Here is a 22,416-nt window from a genome sequence, read left to right as displayed (position 1 = left end):
ATGAAACGTACTTGCAAAGAATAATGGGCCAGTATACGACACTTTTTCATGCAGTTACTGTTCGATTGCTGAAAAATGAAATTCTACGAAATTTTATAAATAGAGCTATTTTTTTGACACAATACCCAGTCGACACAATTTGTTACTGCTATATAATTTGAGAGTAACGCTTTATATAACAAATCCCAGAAAACAACGAGGTCTTGTAGATGTCTAAAAGATATCTTATGAAAGATTTCTTTAAGATATTTCTAAAAGATATCTACAAGTTGTCTATAAGATATCTAAATAGATGTAGTGGAAGATATCTTTGTAGAATTTATAAAAGATATCTATAGACATCTGAAAGATATCTTAAAAGATATCTTCAATATATTTGTAATAGATATCTAAATGATATCTTTTAGAAGATATCTTTAAGAGCCGATTGTTTCAACTTCTTGGTAAGTTAAATAATAGTTTAATCATAATTTGTCTGTCTAATTTAAGGAAGGAATAAAAATAGACAAATTAACTAATTACTTTAAACTTGGAACAACCGGCCCTAAGGCCGGTATTCTATAAGAAATTGTTCTCCTATGGGATATATCGTATCATCCGATCTCGTGTGAATCTTCAATTATATTTAAGACATTCTGAAGTTCATCTTGGCTGCATTCCCTAATTCACGGCCAATACTGAAAATCTGTAGTTCATGTAACGTATATAGAATTTCAGTGCTGTCAGTGAATTACAGAACGCAACCCTTGAGATACTTCGTAGCCAATAAAATAATCCGTGCAACATAACAACAAACAACAGACAAATAACAACAAAGAACAGCCCAGATAGCAAAATGTGCGCAAACATGTCTTTTAGACTTCGAAAAGATGCCTAAAAGACGTCCTACTTCTTTTAGAAGTTTTTAAACATCTTTGTAGACATTGTGCTATCTGGGAGGTAAACAAAAACAGATCGATTGCGTATCTTGAAACGTGGTGAATTCTAGTAAATTCACTCACTTTTATCATTCACTTGTTTCAATACACGCAATCGACTCCCAGACCTCGTGACTTCCTACCGAAAAGAAACCGTGCGGTTCAAGGATCCGATATTTATCAAAGGTAATCCTCGAAATCCTTCAAATTTACAATTGTATCTGTCTTTATACTTAAATCCTTTTGCCATTCAATGTTTAATATTTTCTGTGCGATTTGTATAACTAAGAATATTTTAATATAATTTACTCTATCCTAACCTTATGTTTTGCTGGAAAATTATAATGTTAGTAATAAATGTGCTACATCTTGTACTTCAATGAACATTAGGATTTTAATCAATCACATTTTATGTTTAGGTTTACAACGGAATTGACACAATATTCGGACTGTACCAGTAGTACTTGGTTGTTGTCTTCCGTCTTCACACAATTATCGCCATAGAAATTATCTAATTTTATGAATTACTTGCTGGTAAACTCCTCGATAAGGTATGTTCAAGTAATGATTACGATTCTTTGAAAAATTGAAAACTAGAAATAATATAATAAGCAAATAACCAAACCTGTGCGAGCAATCTCTTAGCAGCATTTGTAACACAAAGGCAATAGATTGCACACAGTATGTATTAATTAGGTTTTTATGGCAGATTCGTGGTATATTGCGTGCAGAGCCTGCTAATAGACGTTAGCAAGATCTGCATTCTGCCATCAAGCTGCTGTCAGAGCTGTCATAGATTGTGTTAGCATACTCTGCCGGCAGTCTAACAGCAGATTGTGGACACAGATGTCTGTGGATCTGTCGCCAATCTGACGTCAGTATGTGCACTGATTGTTTCAGATTTGAGGGTTTCATGGTCGGTGAATTTCTTCATTGTAATAGTTTCCGGTTGAGTACCGCGTCCTGAAACAGTTTTATGTCGACGTTTCGCTAACATTGCAGTTTGCATCTTCAAGGCTGAGGAGTCCTGATATTGAATTTTCCTCTTTCGTGAGTGTGCTTAGGTATCCCTTTCCTTGTGTTGAAGAAAGAAGAGGAGAGAATAATTAATATCAAAGCTCTCAGCTCTTAAGATGCAAACTGCAACGTTTCTGAAACGTCGATATAAAGCTGTTCCAGGACGCAGTACTCATCTGGACGCTACTACAAAGAAGAAATAGGATATGATGTTTCTTTTTTAATCTACACGAAATATCTTTGTAATAAAATCATTGATATTCATTCAAAGATAAAATTAAAAAATATAATAGTTTAAAAGATATTTCATACTCTGGCATAATTAATATAATAATATTAAATATTAAATATCTGGAATAATTTCACTTTTTCATATATTCGATATTCGATTTTCGTATTTTTATATGTGGAAGAACTACATATTATTTATTAAATATTTTGCCTTTATATCATGAAATTTTCATCATTTGTATGTAGGTTTCAAACGACATATAATAAAAAAATTAATAATGCCGAAAAGAAAAAGATATAACGATTTGAGTCGGTCTCAACAATGGCGTCGGCGACAAAATATTGATTGTGCAGTACATACTATTGATACAGGCGATACATATAATATTAATTTAGACATTGAGATTCCTCATGAAATGTCTAATGACAATATTCTTATTGAAGAGAATAGTAACAATTATTTGAATAATAATAATATATATATGTATGGAGATGTCGAAGAATGCAATCAAAGAATTGATTCTTATTCAAATTGTAGTTATTCAGAATCTGATATGGAATTGATTGCCGAATGCAATAATCAATGTTATAAAGATTTGAGTTTTAATGTACAGAAAGAACTTGCATTATACAAATTTCTTCGGACATGGAGTCTTGAGTATAATATTACTCATGTGGCTCTAACAAAATTGCTTCAAGGTCTCAAAATCAATGGATATGAAAAGCTTCCTTGTAATGCGAGAACTTTATTGGGAACTCCGAGAACAACATCAATAATTAAGAATCATTCTGGTACTTTTTATTATCATGGATTGCAGACAGCATTGAAGAATCATTTACGATATAATAAACCTCTCTATGAACGTTGTGAAAATGAAATTAAAATCAACTTAAGCATTGACGGACTACCATTGGCAAAGAGTTCTAAATCGCAATTTTGGCCACTTTTAGGGCAAATTGTCCACGTTCATTATAGAGAAAAACCTTTTGTCATTGGAGTATTCCACGGATATTGTAAGCCGAAGAAACCGAATGAGATTATTCATCAATTTATTGAAGAATATAGTGAAATTCAAAATAAAGGATTCCAATATCGAGGAAAAAAATACAAAGTTTTAATAAATGCTATAATATGCGACGCCCCGGCAAAAGCATTCATGAAATGTATTAAAAGTCATACAGGATATTATGGATGCGATAAATGTGAAGAGGAAGGTGAATGGAGGAACAATCGAATGTTATTCCTTAATGAAAATGCTCCATTACGCACAGATGCAAAATTTTTATTACGACATAATGAAGATCATCATGTGGATAATTCACCTTTTGAAAACATTGGATTGAAAATGGTAACACAGTTCCCATTAGATTATATGCATCTTGTTTGTCTCGGTGTCATGAAAAGACTTATAAATATGTGGATCCGAGGAATAAAGGGCATTAAACTGCGTGTTTCTCAAATTGATCAATTATCTATAGATTTAAAGCAGTTAATAACATACATACCTAGAGAATTTTCTAGGAAACCAAGAGGTTTAGATGAATTAGATCGCTGGAAAGCGACAGAATTTAGACTGTTTCTCTTATATACTAGTCTATCAATTTTATGGTCATATTTGCCAAATGATTATTTGAGACATTTTTATGTTCTACATTGTGCAATTTATATTCTTTGTAATCCTGCCGATTGCGAATACAATAACGAATATGCACATGAATTATTAGTACATTTTGTACAAACATTTAAAATGTTATATTCTGAGAACTACGTTACATACAATGTACATAACTTGGTTCATTTACATGTTGATGTTAAGAATCATGGGTGTCTGGACATGTTCAGTGCTTTTCCATTCGAAAATTATTTTCAAGAAATGAAACGAATGCTACGAAAAAATGCACAACCGTTACAACAATTGCACAGACGATTAATGGAAAAATGTCAAACTGTAAGAAATATTGGGTATAAACCTGAAGAATATCCCATTCTTCAAAATGCCAAGAACGAAGAATTATTGTTTGGATGTACACAATCTCATAAAGAAATAATATTTGAAAAATTTACACTATCCTGCATCAAAGAAGCCGATTCTTATTGTTATATGAATAACAGAAATGTTCTCATGATTGAATATATTGGAAAAAAGAATGGAGAAACAGTAATACTTGGAAAAAAGTTAAAAAATTTCGATAATATATCTTCATATCCATGTGATTCGCGAAATTTGAAAATCTATGTCGGAAATGAATGGTCTGAAATTGGAATGTATCCAATAAGTCAAATAAGCGCAAAAGCAATGCGACTTCCTTACAAAGATATATTTTGTATAATTCCTATTCTACATACTAATGATTGAAGTGAGTTGTTATTTTTTATAAAAACAACTGTAATAATTTATAAATAAAACTAGTAATTTATAAATTGTATTATATCATACATAAATATATTATATTATACAAATAATATTGTTTAATCCAATTTGTAATTATGATAGATATTTATATAAATAATAAGTTTTATATATATAAATATTTTTTAACAATAAATTATGACAAGTTTGAACCATAATTTGGATGCTTTAGGATAGAAAATCATAATAATTATGAGTGAAATTATTTTCATTTATTCTCTTAAATACTTCATCATTACTTAATCAGTATTTATTGTTACAGATGTATTACGTCGTATTTTGGGACGAATACTGCCAAGTCGTTCCCGATTCTTGGGTAAACTTTAATGCAAAAACATTTACGTTTCCATTGTCTAAAAAAAATATTACCAATACAATAAAGAAGAAGATAAGTCCTGGAAATGATTGGAACATCAGTCATTTTCATAAAATTTTAGGACCTTACAATACATTTGATAAGGCTCAGGAAGCAGAAAAATCTTGTATTGATATATCCACTTCGGATGATATTCAATTTGCTTCTTTAAATGAACCAATCCAAACATTGCCTCTGAAACGTTTGATAACGAAAAAAAAATTTTATGACGATGAATCGAATAATTACGTGAATAATTGTAAGTTTCAAATTCTATTACAGCAAATTACAAAATATAATATGATAAAACGTAAAGTAGCACATTGAAAATGAGTAACAAAACTAATTTACTAATATAATTATATACTATATATAAGTATATAATTATAAAGATAAGTATATAATTATAAAGATAAGTCGTAAATCGTTGAAAAAACTAATTTTCTATAAAATATAGGTAATATTTCCAAGAAATATAAATCAAATCAACATCCCCCATCAAATTATAAAATACACGAAGGGATTGGAGCTACATCTACAAATGTTGAACTTGAGAAAAATTCATTACATTTTAGATCAGTGAGTTCGGAATATAACGTGCAGAAGCGGGTAAGTACTACAAATATTAATGATTAATATATAGAGAAAAATAGCGCTAATTAGGACGTGCTTTTATTCAGACATCGATTATTTTTTAATAATTTATAATTGGAATAATCGTAACTATCAATACATAGCTGCAAAATAGACATTTCACACGCATTTCTATGTTGTTCAGTGAAACAAAATAGTAGCATTTGATAAAACCATTTATATATTTATTACAATACGTGAATAATTATTACTTAATTAATAGTATTTTATATTTTTATTTATTTATATGTAAATATAGATGAGAGTTGAATAAATTCGGACAAAAATCGTTATTTAATTTATAAATACATACATAAATATATATTTGTACACACACACGTATATGTTAGATTTACACACACATACAATTTGTATATTAATATACTTTGAATTCCAGGAGGAAGATAAAATTTTATCCGTCAAAAATAATCCATCTAATTGCAATGTCCCTTCACCTTTAAATGAACACCAATTTTCAATTCAAGTTTTTCATGAGGATGAGCAAGATGATGAAGAGATGACGGATGATACTAATTCTCGTGATTATGATCGGAACATCGATAATAAGGAAAATGAGATAATTGGTAATGACAAATTATATAGCGGTATACTTTTTGTCATGGCATATATTATATAAAGTTAGTTGAATAAGTAAATTCAATAATCTGTGAACCTATTTCTATTATTTTATTTAGCGATGAAGGCTCTCCCAATTACAGAAATGAATGTAGACGAGGATATACATGTAATTATAAGTAAGATACATTTTTCTTTCATATAGATGAATACTTTCTTTCATATAGATGAATACTAATTGATTGATCATACTAATGAATACTAAACAGTGAAAATAGTAAATCATTTCTAAAAATTTGTAAATTTTAGTAATGTATTGTTTTAGTATTGTCATCATATATAATATAGTTATTATTATATTTCCAAAATACTTTTATCGTATATTGTAGTGTACAAAGTTATTAATAACATTAAAAAATTAGTCTCTGAAGATGCTTACAGTAAAATATGAATGATGAAATATAAATAGTTCTTCTTGCAGGTTCTTTATATGAAAAAGTAGATACTTTACATCAAGACTTTCAACAATTCAAAACAGAGATAAAACACGAAGCAGCTAAAAATAACACAAAATTGAAAGAAATAGTTGCTATTTTAAGAGAAAGTTTCCAAAGAAATGAAGAAAATGAAGCAATAACTATGGATTTAATGCCTGAATTTCCAATGACATCCGTCGAGGAATACGTACAATTTAATGAAACATTGAAAAATGATGAAGCAATTCGTAAATGTTTTGTAAGTATATTTTGAATAATGTGCAATTCAATCAGTGATTCATTGACTGATATGAAGAAAGTATTTATATTCATATGTGTGTGTGATATATATATATATATATATATATATCATATATATATATATATATATCACACACACATATGAATATATTGAATAATAAATATTTTCTTCATATCAGTCAATGAATCACTAATTGAATTGCACATTATATATATATATGTGTGTGTGTCTGTGTGTGTGTGTGTGTATGTGTGTGTGTATGTGTGTGTGTGTGTGTGTGTATACAGAGTATTTGTTAACTAAAGGATCATATTCAATGGAGGCATAGAGCTGATTAAGATAAACAAAAGTCAAATATCTTTTTGCAAAAATCATAAAAATTACTGAGTAATGCATGAATAAAAATCGTGCATCGCAGCGGTAGTAAGAGGTGCGTTTGGTCGCTGAAGCTCGCATATCGAATCAAGTCGTCTAGCAATAGTTATCGGCGCGCGGCAAGAAGAAGAAAGGATTATTTCTGCACATTTTCCCTTCTGCTTGTCACGTGCCGGTAAGTATCGTTAGATGATTTAACTCGATCTGCGAGCTGCAGAGACCGAACGTGAGTTCTACAACCAATTTTTGTTCATGCATAAATCGGCTATTTTTATAATTTTTACTACATGATATTTGACTTTCTTGTTTATCTTAATCAGTTCTATGCCTCCATTGAATATGATCCCTAAACAAACACTCTATATATTCATACATATGTGTATGTGTACAAATACTTTCTTCGTATCCATCAATATATAATTTTATGCCCAATCGAAAACATTGTCGCATATGTGAAAATAGTTTGGTAGCAGGATTTCATATATCTTGCATCAAATTTATTGTTTACTTGCGATCTACTGTTGATGATATTAGATTGCACTCGAAATCTGCTCACATAGATTTGGCCATATGTATATAGTAATATCGAAATACGAATAATAATAAATAATAAAAGAAAAAAAGTCACGTATACGAACATTAACGTCTATATTAACATTATTCTTTGCAGGAAAAGAAAATAAAGTGTATTGGTGGTGACTCTACACAAAAAATGATCTCCAATATACTCACATATTGCATAACATTTGATGTAGGACACAAGTTGACTTGGACTGGTGCAAAAAATACTATCGCAATCGAAAATACAACTTTTGCAAACATTATAGTTAGTACGTATATTTTAACAATTACAAATAAACTATATATATATATATATATATGTCTCTTAATTTTTCCAAATGTTAAATTCTCTTTTATATCATTTTCAAATATAGATACAAAAAATACTTTTAAACATTAGTGATATGTAAGGACTATAACTTGTCATAATGTTTAGAGTACTATTATTTTTGTTTATATAAATAGATATGAATTTTTCCAACCAGATATATCTACTAGTACTAAAAACATATAAATACTATCCACAGGTACTGTCAATCGTACAAAAGGAAATGGACCTGACTGTACCATTGCATTGATTGTCAAGCATGTAAAAAACTGGCTGCAACATGCAGGTGATAAAATGAGATATCGAAACAAAAAAGTGCAACAATAAATTACTCTGTAATTAGTATACAGAGTGCCCGATAATTCCGCTAAAAACCGCGATATAAAAATAGATTAAGTGAAACTGAAAAAACAATTCCTCTATGATTTTGCGAAGAACGACGTAAAATTGTGTTATTAATTAAAGAAATTAGCTAATGATCAATTAATTAATAATTCTATATTTTATGTGGTTCTTCGCAAAATGATATAGGAATTTTTTCTTCAGTTTCACCTAATCTACCTGTACATCGTGTTTCTAAAGCGAGTTACCGCACAGCCTGTATATTTAATAATAAGAAATTAATTAATTATATCTTGCATGGGCGTTGCCAGGAGGAGGCAGAGGAAGACGGTCCCCTAAACGTAGAAAAAAATTTATTTTTTTATACGAAGGCGCTGAAGTTTTTTTTTTATTTTTTACCGGCAATAAAGTGATAAAATTTATATAATTTTTTTGCATTGAATGCTTAAATTGAAAGAGGTGGCTTGTGTATGGTCTGCCTGAAAAAAAAATTCTGGCTACGCCCATATCTTAACAAGCAAGTAACGTTTTAACGCAAACAATGTTGTTACGTTATATAATTTATATGAAAACATATTTTATTATAAAACAGTCAAATATAAAGTGTAATAATTATAATATTTAATATATAATTAATAATTATATATTAATCATTAATATATAATTTAATATAATTTTTATATAATAATTATAAATATAATAACTATATATATTTATAAATAAAAAAATATATACACAATATATATATGTATGTGTGTGTGTGTGTTGTAATGTTAATATAATCGTCAATAAATATAATATTAACGCAATGCTATTATTTGTTATTCATTTCTCAATATTTATGTTTTTTAAAATATATTGAAGACTTCTAAAAGATATTTGTTAGACATCTTTGAGATATGTGTAAAAGAAATCTTTTAGATGTCTTTTACATTTCTGCAAGATGTTTTTTAAGACATCTTTTAGATATTTAGAAGATATATAAAAGAAATCTTATTAGAGATCTTTTAATACTCTATAAGATGTCTTTTTACATTTCTGCAAGATGTCTTTAAGACTTCTTCAGGATTACTTAAAGATATCTTCAAGACATCTTTAGATATCTAAAAGATATCTCAAAATGTTGCGTAAGACATCTTTTAGATCCCTAAAAGAAATCTTTTGGGGAAAAAAGTAAGATATCTCAAGACATGGCGAGATATCTTTTAGAAATCTAAAAGACATCTTTTTGGCTATTTGGGATATTTCATGATATTTATATCCCAGTTACATCTATGTATCATTTCCTTTTATATAATATAAATATGCAAATGTTACATATTATTTACGTAATATGAATGTATTATCTCAATATATAGGCGATATTGCAATATAATATTGTCGCTATATAAAATCAATATCATTCACTATTTACATGATAATACTCTTGTTATATAGCATCTAAATGTTGGAACTGCATTGACGTTACATTTTATTGCAATAGGTATGCGTACATATATAAATATATATATTCGTATATATAGCGTGAATTTATTTAGCATTGTGACAGTTAATTTAGAAACTTTAATAATATAAAAACTGAACATTGATTAAAGCCATCACATACAAAATTAAATAAGTATTCGGTTGTTGGAAAACTGACTATTCGGTTGTGATTGGTCAATTTCTTTACGCTTATGTTTTATATTTTTACTGAATTTTATGTATATTATGGCTTTCAACCAAATCAGTAAATTTACGTAATAAGTTTGCAATCTTTTGTTACGACTAGTTTCACAACCGAGATTACGAATATTGATTACGAATACAGCGTAATATTTTATGCAGACAGGATGCAGTAACATTTACCGCATGACGAAAGTTCGCGCGATAGCCAATCAATGTGCTACTTTTATGTAATAAGCTTCTAGCTCTTACGGAAATCACATTGATTGGCTACCGTATAAATTTCCGTCGCAAGCGTTAAGGTGCCAATACATGGGAGCGTCGAGCGTCAAAGCGTCCAACCAATCAAAGTTCCTTGTTTTTATACGTGAAATAAGAAATGAAAAACTGATTGGTTGGACACTTTGACGCTCGACGCTCCCATGTATTGACACCTTTACCGCGTCCTGTGTGCAGCCGGCATAATCTTTCTCTTGTCGCGCAAAAGCACACGTCTCATTACCTCGCCTCAAACTTTATAGAGAATAAACTTCGACACACACTTCTAAACAATCTCATAAAAAAAATATTATTCAAATCCAATTAAGGTAAATATACATTTGAGTTATATTATTACGTATAAAACTAACATAGGTCTTTTATGTCATATTTCATTTTACGTAGGGTTGAGGAAGTAACGCATAAGCGTTATTCGTTATTCGTTAACAAAATAACATTGTTACTGAGTCGCTATTGAAAAAAATAATAACTTAAAAAGTTACAAGTAAGCGTTACTTTCTAAACCTGATGTATGAAAACTTATATGTACATAACCCTATTACTTTTACTGATATATGCCAAACAAAAATCTAAAAATGTCTAAAGAATGACTAAGAGAAAATATAAAAATAACTTAAGATGTTTCAAACGTTTTTGTACAACGTCTTTTAGATTTTTGTGTTTTTTTATTTCACTCCATTTTATATATATATACAGGGTGCACGATTTATCTGAAAACATTGAAATATCTCGAGAACTATGCATTGGATAAAAAAAAGTGGTTAATGAAAGTTGTTAGTCTCAAAGGGGGACATCCAATGATACCAAACTCGACCTCCCACCCTACCCCCTGGGGGTGGGGGTTGAGGGCAACTTTGAAATCTTAAATGGAAACCCCCATTTTTTATTGCAGATGCGGATTCTATGCCATAAAATATGTAAATTTTGTCCGAAACTTTTTTTTTGATTCGTGATAGATGGCGCTGTAATCGCAAAAAATTATATTTTCCGCAATTCTCCAGAAATGATCATTGGATTGAAAAATAAAAAATACCTGTTCAATATTTTTAAATCAACAAGTGCCAACAACTCGTGAAAACATAGTAGAACGTATAAGAAACGGTTGCGCTGAAACTCCCGCAGATATGCTTCTATCCTGTGTACAGTCATTTGAAAAAAGGATCAATAAGTGTATTGAAGTTGAAGGTAAAAATTTCGAACACTTACTCTAATTAATTGAACAGTGAGAGGCAAGGGGACTCACATTAAAAAAGCACCCGAAGGGAACATAAAACTACTACGTCCTCGTCATTGTTTCTGTGTAACGCTAAAAGTAGTTTCTCGGAAAAATTCAACGCTATCTATCACGAATGAAAAAAATTGTTTCAATAAAAATTTCACGTACAATCTAATTCTGCAATGAAAAATGTGGGTCCCCATTTGAGATTTGAACGTTATCACCCACCCTACCCCGAGAGGATGAGGGGGGAATAACTTTTATTATGTTCTTTAAAAATATTGAACAGGTATTTTTTATTTCTCAATCCAATGATCATTTCTGGAGAATTGCGGAAAATATAATTTTTTGCGATTACAGCGCCATCTATCACGAATCAAAAAAAAGTTTCGGACAAAATTTACGTATTTTGTGGCATGGAATCCGTATCTGCAATAAAAATGAGGATTTCCAGTTAAGATTTCCAAGTTGCCCCCAACCCCCACCCCCAGGGGGTGGGGTGGGAGGTCGAGTTTGGTATCATTGGATGTCCCCCTTCGAGACTAACAACTTTCATTAACCACTTTTTTTATCCAATGCATAGTTCTCGAGATATTTCAATGTCTTCAGATAAATCGTGCACCCTGTATATATAATTTAGGTTATTCTATTTTATATATTTATTTCATTTTATATGTTATTTAAATATGTCGTTTGTCGTGTATTGTTTAACATACGTATATGTTTAATGTTTAATGTATTTATAAAGCTTTTTCTTATGCTATTTCTTTTATTATATATGACTTTTGTAACATATATTCTTATGTGTAATGAATAATACAGATGCGATAACATTAATTATTTATATAGGATTTGTTACAGGAATAATGCCTAAACCATTACATTTATTATAAAAAAGACGCAGACAACAATTAATTAATTGTGAAATTACACGCTATCAGCATTTTTCACCAGCATTACCTGAAAAAAAAATAGAAAACATTGATTCTAATATTGATTTGGCAACCAATGACTTAGATTTGAACTATTCTATTAATTCTGAGTATAACCATGAATATTATGACAAAATAGAGGATAAATTCAGAGACATACATAAAATTGATGATTATGCTAATTTATATACCAGTTGTAAAACGAAAGAAAGCTGCAGTATTTTTGAAGAATTTAACTTACATGATAATAGTTTATTTGAAGAATTAGATGCAGATAATACGATATCTCAAGTAACTAAAAATAAAGCAAAGGAGTTATTGCAAGATTTGCGCGAATGGATATTACAATTTAATATTAATAAGACTGCTGCAAATGCTAATTTAGCTATATGGCAAAAATATGATTTTAATATCCCTACTGATTATCGTACTATAATGAAGACACTCCGAATTACTAGCAAACTGATATCTACTGTAGGAAAAGGAAATTATAGTCATTTTGGAATTGCATTTGGAGTTAAGTGTAGAATAAAAGAAACTTTCTGTACTCCTGAGACAATAAAAATTAATATACATATCGATGGATTACCATTAACAAATAGTCTAAAAGTGATTTCTGGCCAATTTTAGGTTCAATCTGTGTTAATTCATTTGATTATACAGAACCTTTTGTTATTGGTATTCATCATGGTGAAAGCAAACCTGAAAACTCAAATGATTTTCTCAGATCATTTGTTGATGAAATGAAAACACTTGAACAAGATGGAATTAATATTAATGAACAAGTTACTTCTGTTTGTATTAATGTTATTCTTTGTGATACTCCTGCTCGGTCATATGTGTGTAAAATTAAAGGCCATAATGCATATAAAGGATGTTCAAAGTGTATTCAGGAATGAAATTATATTGAAAACAGAATGACATTTCCTGATATACAGTCACAATTAAGAACGGATGAATCATTTGGAAGTAAACAATATCCAGACCATCATATAGGAACTTCTTGTTTAGAAGAATTAAAAATTGACATGATCAAGCAATTTCCGCTTGACAGTTTGCATTTAGTATATTTAGGCAATATGAAACGTTTAATTCAATTTTGGTATAAAGGACCTAAAAATATTAGACTTCTAAATAATACTTTTACACTACTTAGTGAAAAATTAATTTCAATGTCTAAATTTATTAATAAAGAATTTATGAGAAAACCGCGACATATGACTGAAATTGATCGATGGAAAGGAACAGAACTGCGTCAATTTTTACTTTATACAGGACCAATTGTTTTACAAAATGTTCTACCTACACATATGTATATTCATTTTCTGAGTCTTAGTATAGCTATCAGAATATTGAGTGATGAGAAGCTGTGTCAAACATTAAATCAATACGCTAATGAACTTTTAGTATGGTTTATGACTCAATATAAAAATATATATGGAGGTCATAACGTAATATACAACGTTCATAATTTAATACATTTGGCTACCGATGTAAAAAATTTCGGTCCTCTAAAAAATTTCAGTTGCTTTAAATATGAAAGTTATTTAGGAAAGTTGAAGTCCAAAGTACGGGCAAGTGGTAAACCGTTACACCAAATAGTCAATCGACTTTACGAGGAAAATTTTATAAATGGCGTCATTTATAACAAAGATAATAAAAGTTACATTACAAAATCATATCCAATAATATTATATAAAAATGTAAACGATAAAATTATTATAAAATGTTTACAGTATCGTACTTTTATAATATCCAAACACAAACCTGATAATTATTGTCTTTTAAAAAATGGGTGTTATGTTATTGTATATAATATTTATACAACCAATATTATAATTGATGGAAACAATAGTACAATAGATTTAAAAGTGACAGAATTTCTTTCTCCAAAACCATTTTTCCATTTGCCATGTAATTCTAATATAGTACAGATATCAGTTGTAAATTCAAACAATGTTTCTGATTATTTTATTATTAAGCCAACAGATATTGTCACAAAATGTTTATTACTTCCAATAGAAACCGATATCGGAACACATGTTCTATTGCTTATGATACATACCTATCATAACTAAATAAGTAATATTAATAGATCGTATAAAAATCGAAGTAAAATTAATTTTTTATTTGCTTTTTAACTGCAGCTTTTGTGTATTACTCTAAATTATGATCAGTTACGAAAAGCCATACGCTGTCGTGCGTTTCTTAGAAACCGATACATTTTCTGAGGTTCCAAGTAATTGGTTATACGAGGAAAATAATAAAATTTTATGTTGGTGGCCAATAAAAGCAAAAAATATCACATCTCTCATATCAAATCGTATGTTACTTGATCAAACAACGTGGGAATTGTGAGAGGTTGAAATAGAAATGTATTGCGGTAAGAGAACAAATCTTTTACCAACATAATAAAACAGTAGAAAAAAGATACAATTATTACGAAACTAAAATTATTTTTCAGATACTTGGGAAAAAGGAAGAAAATTAGCGGAAGACCTTATATATAAAACCACGGATGACGAAGTTCTTGGTAAAGGCTATTGAGCAAAATTCGATAATACCAGATATAGTTCTTCTCCAGAACCATTCATAAAGCAAAAAGATAATATTAGTAAAAGTAAGAAAAGTAAGAAAAAGGATGAATGCTCAAAACGTATGTATTTCATACTTACATATTGGTATATTTTCATTATTTAAAATATTAATGGATTTATTATATACTTTTAGCAATTATTACAAGCTGCATTACTCTTCCATCTACGTTAACTTCTAATGATTTTACGAACGATAACATTATTTTTGATGCAAATTTAAGTGTTGTAGAAGCACCTGGATGTAAGTTAAATTGAATAATGTAACTTATAACTCAATAAACATCAATTTACATTAAATTAACATGCAAGTTACAATATCGTACTCAATAATGTAACAATGTTACAAACAATGTTGCTAATATTGTTTGTGACAGTTATATTGTTGGATAGGAAATTTTAACTTGTACATAAATATACTGTTACTTGGTATTTATTGAGAAGTATATTTTGTTGAAATTAATGTACTTTATTATTTTACTTCAGTTTTAATTTTTATTAAATCGTATTATTTACATAAAAGTATCATTAATATTTGTATTCCAGCATCGAATTCAATGCCTGTGACATTTGTTAATAAAACGGATTCTAATAAGGAAATAGACATAGTACAAGATATTGCTATCATTAAAGGTATCTCATTTTGATTTTAAATAATATTTAATTATAAATTTAGTATACTTTTAACTTGTAACGGTAATTTTTTTAAACGTTGTTATATTATTTACATATTTATTTGATAATATATTTACATATTATTTATGATCTTTTTTACATTTTTTAGAGCAATGTGCTTCAATATGTCGTATGCACGCATCGCTCCTTCTCACATTAAAAAATATTAACGAAATATTACATATAATGGAGCGCAAACCTGGAACCTCTGATGGAATACGATATCAATTCTTAGATCCGTTATTGCCATTAAAAAATCTTCAAAACATTGTTACTTTAGAAGAACTTATCACAAGTAATGATTCAGCTCTTTCTCAATATGTAGGTACATTTTTCATAATTGCATAATAAATAGTAACAAAAACTTCAAAAATAATATTATTTTCTTTTTTAGAAAAATTTTATTGCCAATATTGGAGGGCATACACCGAGAGATAATATTCAAAGGATTCTAAGAAAAGTTTTTTCTGATGAGTGTACTAAATTATGTTCATGGAAAGGAAAAAAAACAATTATGCTGTTCATGACTTACGAATAATTATAGAAATTCATCAAATTGTTGCTTCGTCTTATGAACAGTTTAAGGAAATTGAATTAGAAGATATTGCTGCAGAGTGGTTTCGCTTTGCAAAGCAGCGAGCTGCAAGAAAAAATAAGGACTAATATTAAAAAAATAATATTCTCCAATACGTTTCTTAATATAATAATGAATATTTGTCTTGTTTTGTGTGATAACAATTCTTGATATTTTTTTCATACATAATATATAAATTGACTTTACTACTATTTTTTAATTATATTGTACTGTGATACTTTAATGCCTTGGGAGAAATTTTCATAAAATTCTGATGTGATAATTTTATTTATTTGTCATAGTATATTATTATTATAATATTCTTCTGTTATGATTTCAACTGCGTATAAGGTTATTACAGTTACAGCAATGATATAGTTATTAAGTTTGCATTCCAAAGAAACATTGTTAATTTTTAATTTTATAATTAATTATTATTAATTTCTAATTTTATTATTAATTTCGTTTTAATATATTGTTCTAATACCATATTAAATCATTCTAATATAAATAATATTATTTTGTTCTAAGATTTTATGTCATATATCAATTATATGTTAATATATTAATTCCCATACTACGTATTTTAATATTAATATTAATTAATACTGTGATATTGTATATTATAATTTCACAAATATGTATTTCATGTTTAAGAAATAAAATATATCTATCGTATGTAAATGATTATTTTTCCTTTAAAATATAAATATAATATCGTTTTATTGCTGTTATAGACTGCTTTTATATACCGTAATTATATATGTTATATAACTGTTTTAGGAATGGTATGTTATTCCTACGTAACTGTACTGTACATGAAATATATAACATACATATAGCAACTATAACTTACATCAACCTATTTGTAACATAAACATACTATCATCGTTACTTTTGAAAACTGGTGAAATTATGATATAACTACAACATTACAGCTACTTTCACGTTATATAAAATGTGATATTGGAATGTATAGCTATTATATAGAAATATATAACTGTGTCGACTGGGTATATATTAAAAAATATTAAACAGTGCATATAAGCGGGGAAGGGCCCTTTCTTCTTCATTTCCTCCCCAAATCCTAACCTAGATTATTGCATCTTTATATATTGTTGGGCGTTGTTAAAAAGATCTTAAAATCCATAACACCTAATTATTAGGGGCTTGCATGTATTCTGATCATTTTTTCACTTTAAAAAGGCATTTATTGAAAAAAATCGGTACAATATATTTCAATCAAAATATTTTCCATCATTTTCTACAACTTTTTCCCATCTTTCTGGCAACATGGCGATACCGTGTTGAAAGAACGATGTTGGTTCGGAAGCGATCCAATCATCGATCCATTTTCGCACTTCTTCAGCATTTCGAAACCGTGTGCCAGCCAAGCCATGCTGCATCGATCTGAACAAGTGATAATCAGAAGGCGCTATGTCTGGTGAGTACGCTGGGTGCGGTAGAACTTTCCATTCGAGCTGCAACAGTGTATCCTTCACAACTGTTGTAACGTGAGGTCTAGCGTTGTCATGTAAAAGGATGACTTTGCGTCTGTTACTCGCTATTGCTGGTCTCTTTTGCAACAATACGTCGTTCAATTTGTTCAATTGACGTCGGTAGACATCTGCAGTAACAGTTTCATTCGGTTTTAGCAGCTCGTAATACACTACACCGTGCTGATCCCACCATACGCACAGCAAGACTTTATGGCCATGAATATTTCTCTTTCGTGTCGATGTGGATGGCTCTTCTGGACTAACCCATGACTTTTTGCGTTTGGGATTGTTGTAGTAGATCCACTTTTCATCGCCAGTAACAATACGCCACAGAAAACTCTTCTTTTTTTGCCTGGCAAGCAATGAAACTGCGATGTTGAAACGGTTCGAAATGGCATTTTCAGTCAATTCGTATGGTATCCATTTTCCCTCCTTTTGGATCTTTTCCATCGCATGTAAACGTCTGGAAACAGTTAATTCATTAATTGCTAAGCTGTCTGAAAGTTCTTTGAAAGTTTGAGCTGAGTTTTCGTCCAATAAGTCTTGCAATTCGTTGTCTTCGAACTTTTTTGGTCCTCCAGGCCGTTCTTTGTCATTGACATTAAAATCACCACTTTTAAACCGTTGAAACCAAAACCGACAATTGGGATATGACGGAGCAGCATCACCATAAATTCTAAAAAGTGTTTGATGGGCTTCGGCAGCAGATTTCTTCAAATCAAACAACAAAAGTAATGAATGTCGAAAATGCAATTTTGAGCGTTCCATGATTAGCGTCTGTATACACTGAATAACTCAATAATACTAAATGGTAAACTGTTATTTTATGTAGAGAAATGTGAAAACCATCGAATTTAACAGTTAGGTTAGGTTGTTTTACATTGATACTTCGCATTTTCACCAATATATGGCGCTGATCAAAATACATGCAAGCACCTAATATATGCAGATATAATAAGTCAAGTTAGGCTAGGTAATAAAGATCTTAAGAGGACTTTTTCAACAATGTCCAACAATATATAAAGATGCAATAAGTTAAGATTTGTTTGGAGAAGAGGCAAAGCCCTTCCTCCGCTTAGTACCGTTTAACATTTCATTCCTCACTTTATATGCGCACGCTATGCGCGCGCCATTTAACTTAATTACTATGGCTGTGTTCCAAAATTCACTGCCAGTACTGAAAATATATAGTTTGTGTCACGCAAATGACCTATGTCATACAACAAATATTTAAAGAATAAAGAAATAACAGTGATTTGAATAAATAGCATCATTGTTATTCCACTTTAGAAGTAGTCCTAAAATCGACACATATATGCATGCTAGCATATAAACTTTGAGACATTAATCAACATCGCGAAATAATAGCCTTTGCACATGAATTGCCATAATCATAAATTATACAAGGTAAATATGAGCTAATGTTATATCTTCTAACCCTACGATATGAGTTATCAACAATTGAAATTGATTGAGAAAGGTGATCTGAACACATTTCCATATCTTATTTTCAAGTGGTTTGTTACTTAATTTAAAATTAAAATCAAAATATGAATACTTCATATGATAATGAAATTAAAATAAAGATACAATTCATGTTTTAGTTCAGAAATGCCATCTGCTTGAAGATCAAAATCATTTCCATCTTTTTTCCTCACCCTGTATAGTATTCTAATATATATAAATATTATATATAAATTGTTAATATTTACCAGTTTTGATCATCATATGTACACTGGAAAATAAAACGGTTTCAACAGTGTTTCTTCTAATGACATGGATGATTCATATGGTTATGAATTTGAGAATCACTGCTTGATATACAGAGATTTCAAGATTATTGAGGTTAGAAGGATACGCACAGTAGAGATTAGAAAGATGCGATTAACATTACCTGACATTAGGTTCTAAAATATCCTTATTTTTTTATTAAAGGAAGTTGATAGTTTAGTTTTTTCATTAAAGGATTTTTATTAATCCTTATTTTTTTATTACAGTAAGATATATAAGAAAAAAGACATGTGGTTGTAAAAAATATATCATGCAATTTATTCTTTACAAATTTTATTTCAATATGAAAAATAAAAAATATTTTTAAATGTAATGTTAAATGATTCAGTTTGTGCATATATATATATATATATGTGTGTGTGTGTGTGTGTGTGTGTGTATTGTAATTTATTATATCTTTCCCAAATTTGACATTGCCTAGTTTTGATGATTTATCACAGGTTTTTATTGTATTGTACTATTTGATTTAATTCTACTATAATTATTAATTGTAAACATAAATAAAGTATAAAATTGTATGTTGATATGTGATGAAACTTATAAATTGTTTTTATTGATGCAATTTTATTAAAACCATATTGTCAAATGATGGCAATAACTGTATGAAAAATTCATGAAATATGAAAAGTCAAGCAAAGACAAAGGCAAATGCATCATAAATTATTGACAGGGAAGAGATGACAAGGAAAAGTTAAAATGTTAATCTTGTCGCAAACTTGACTAAACTTTCTTTTCTTCAACTCTTCAATTGTTACACACATACACACACATATATACACACATTTATATACACACACACATAAAACAAACACATTTTTATAAACTATAAGATATTGACAGAAATAGGTAGTCAGTAATGGGTAGAAATGTCATATTCCACAGAGTGTAAAGATGAAGTCAATTCAAAGTCTAATGACTCAGGAAATGGTGTTGTCAAATATATTCACATGTTACCCAAATTTATACTTGTTCAGATTTAATTCCAGTAAATAGCAAAGTTACTCGTATAACTGTGTTTATATTTGTAGTATGGAGCATATAGCATATATTCTTTTCATCACATAATTTCTATTACATAGCTAGAGAAATTATGATAAACTTCACTTAATGTTCAATGTTACATTTAAAAATATTCTTATTTTTCATATTGAAGTAAAATTTGAAAGGAATAAATTACTTATATTTTTTACAACCACAAGATTTTTTTCTTATATATCTTTCTTTTATTAAAAAAATAAGGATTAGTAAAAAATCCTTTAATAAAAAAATCAAATCATCACCTTTCTTTAATAAAAAAAATTAGGATATTTTAGAATTTAATGTCAGGTAATGTTAATTGCAAGTCTCTCTAACCTCATTTGTGTATATCTCTCTAACCCCAACGATCTTGAGACTGCTCTGGCTGTGTTCCAATCAGAGAGACCTGAGGGCGGCCATCGGGCCGATTACGCCGGGACGTTTTTTCCGACGCGCCCCCTGAGAAAATATGTGCATACTACGCCCATCCTGACAATAACGGCAAAGCATGCACGTTTCTTGTTCACTCCATTTTTTTAAGGAAGATAGTAAGTTAGAAAAGCACAGACGATCAATCGCTCTCCGTCTTTGTCTCACGCGCAGACTCTACGCGTAGTTTGGCAGCAGGACTTGCGCGGTTTCTGCCGACAATCTGCTCGCACGGCCTGTCACACAGGTCCTGTCGACAAAACACGAGCCTAATGAGGACACAGATGGCTATGGTTTTGATATGGAGATCTGATCGAAATTAGCGTCAATCTGCGCGCATTCTGCTAGCATTTTGCTTACTGGGTATAGGAATATAATATATACATCACACGTTGACCGTTCGCTCAATATGTTCTTATTTTTACATGATTAAAAAAACTAATCACAGATAAATATAAACATCTATATTACACTAGACTGTTAACTCCCGTGTTTCTAGAGGTAATTTTGAACCTCGAAAATTATATATTAGTGCAAATAAACGTCTGCGCATGCATAGTGTAAATGGTAAAGAATATGTAATATGGACAATATTCATCATATTTATGTGTATAAGAAGTTACATATGTGTACATATATTATTTTTTCATTTCAATCGGACATCAGTATTTTCCACCTGCAGAATATGTGCACATGAGTTTAGTACATAGCTTTCAGAACCATGTATTTCATCCTAGTTAGCAGACTAATAATAACATAGATGTCTGTGATCACAAAGCGTAATAAACGCATATGTGACATCACTCAAACACGCACAGCAGTTCCGTGTCTGCGGAACGTTTGTATACGTCAACTTGCGCTTAATCTCCGAGCAGCTGATTTAAGGCTAGATGACACTGTCTCTGACAAGCAAACCTACCTTTGTGTCAATCGCCGATTTTATTTAAACTCAGTACACTTGTAGAGTAGTAAAAAATAATAGACACGTATTTTTTTATATCGACAATGGTGCAATTTTAAGGGTGAAAACACCCTCTGAAAGGTAATTTGACATATTTGGTTTTGAGCGAATATCTTCGAAACCATGAGATAAAAAAAAATGTTTCAAATAAAAGTTTAATGGTAATTAACGTTCTTAAAGACAGTATAATCAAATTTTGAAATAATTTGATATCAGGTGTAGTAAAAAGAAATCCATTATTTTTGCATAAAATTGAAGGCTTTAATTACCATAATTAGAATGATCCGATTTAGGTCAAAT

The 22,416-nt window shown here is 29.6% G+C and overlaps 2 protein-coding genes and 1 long non-coding RNA gene across 5 annotated transcripts; 2 read left to right on the top strand and 1 right to left on the bottom strand.

Moving 5' to 3' along the window:
- Positions 1-435: 435 nt before the first annotated feature.
- On the top strand, positions 436-8,975 carry LOC109503964 (uncharacterized). 3 transcript variants are annotated; one of them, XM_025304662.1, is made up of 9 exons: positions 436-1,103; positions 1,337-1,468; positions 4,839-5,190; positions 5,389-5,540; positions 5,962-6,148; positions 6,260-6,319; positions 6,622-6,875; positions 7,924-8,083; positions 8,342-8,975. In XM_025304662.1, exons 3-9 carry the CDS (start codon positions 4,839-4,841, stop codon positions 8,467-8,469), a joined length of 1,293 nt encoding a protein of 430 aa, XP_025160447.1. In that variant the 5' UTR covers positions 436-1,103; positions 1,337-1,468; the 3' UTR covers positions 8,470-8,975. The 3 variants fall into 3 exon arrangements, with proteins under 3 accessions (XP_025160447.1, XP_025160446.1, XP_025160448.1); XM_025304661.1 differs by lacking the exons at positions 436-1,103; positions 1,337-1,468 and adding an exon at positions 3,627-4,523; XM_025304663.1 differs by lacking the exons at positions 436-1,103; positions 1,337-1,468 and adding an exon at positions 3,627-4,523 and having other exon boundaries at positions 7,924-8,079; positions 8,342-8,461.
- Positions 8,976-12,298: 3,323 nt separating this feature from the next.
- On the bottom strand, positions 12,299-13,446 carry LOC109503610 (uncharacterized). Its single transcript, XR_002162660.2, has 3 exons — positions 13,166-13,446; positions 12,818-12,871; positions 12,299-12,604 (listed from the first exon to the last, which is right to left on the bottom strand). It is a non-coding gene; the product is annotated as an uncharacterized LOC109503610 (long non-coding RNA).
- Positions 13,447-15,138: 1,692 nt separating this feature from the next.
- Positions 15,139-16,484, top strand: LOC112589852 (uncharacterized). The gene is made up of 5 exons (XM_025304665.1): positions 15,139-15,232; positions 15,307-15,414; positions 15,717-15,803; positions 15,955-16,166; positions 16,240-16,484. The coding sequence occupies exons 3-5, from the start codon at positions 15,728-15,730 to the stop codon at positions 16,381-16,383; spliced, it is 432 nt and encodes a 143-aa protein (XP_025160450.1). The 5' UTR covers positions 15,139-15,232; positions 15,307-15,414; positions 15,717-15,727; the 3' UTR covers positions 16,384-16,484.
- Positions 16,485-22,416: the final 5,932 nt, after the last annotated feature.

Source organism: Harpegnathos saltator, unplaced genomic scaffold (assembly GCF_003227715.2).
Source record: "Harpegnathos saltator strain DR-91 unplaced genomic scaffold, Hsal_v8.6 scaffold63, whole genome shotgun sequence".
NCBI classification, from domain to species: Eukaryota; Metazoa; Arthropoda; class Insecta; order Hymenoptera; family Formicidae; genus Harpegnathos; species Harpegnathos saltator.
The sequence above is the reverse complement of the archived record's forward strand: the minus strand, read 5'-3'. Positions and strand labels throughout refer to the sequence as shown.

Excerpts from the sequence above, each read along its gene's own strand:
- LOC109503964 (XM_025304661.1), top strand. Across the intron at positions 5,541-5,961 it reads AATATAACGTGCAGAAGCGG|GAGGAAGATAAAATTTTATC; the intron begins GTAAGTACTACA and ends TTTGAATTCCAG. Across the intron at positions 6,149-6,259 it reads TAAGGAAAATGAGATAATTG|CGATGAAGGCTCTCCCAATT; the intron begins GTAATGACAAAT and ends TATTTTATTTAG.
- LOC112589852 (XM_025304665.1), top strand. The coding sequence starts at position 15,728 with ATGCCTGTGACATTTGTTAATAAAACGGATTCTAATAAGGAAATAGAC. Across the intron at positions 15,804-15,954 it reads AGATATTGCTATCATTAAAG|AGCAATGTGCTTCAATATGT; the intron begins GTATCTCATTTT and ends TACATTTTTTAG. Across the intron at positions 16,167-16,239 it reads ATTCAGCTCTTTCTCAATAT|AAAAATTTTATTGCCAATAT; the intron begins GTAGGTACATTT and ends TTTCTTTTTTAG.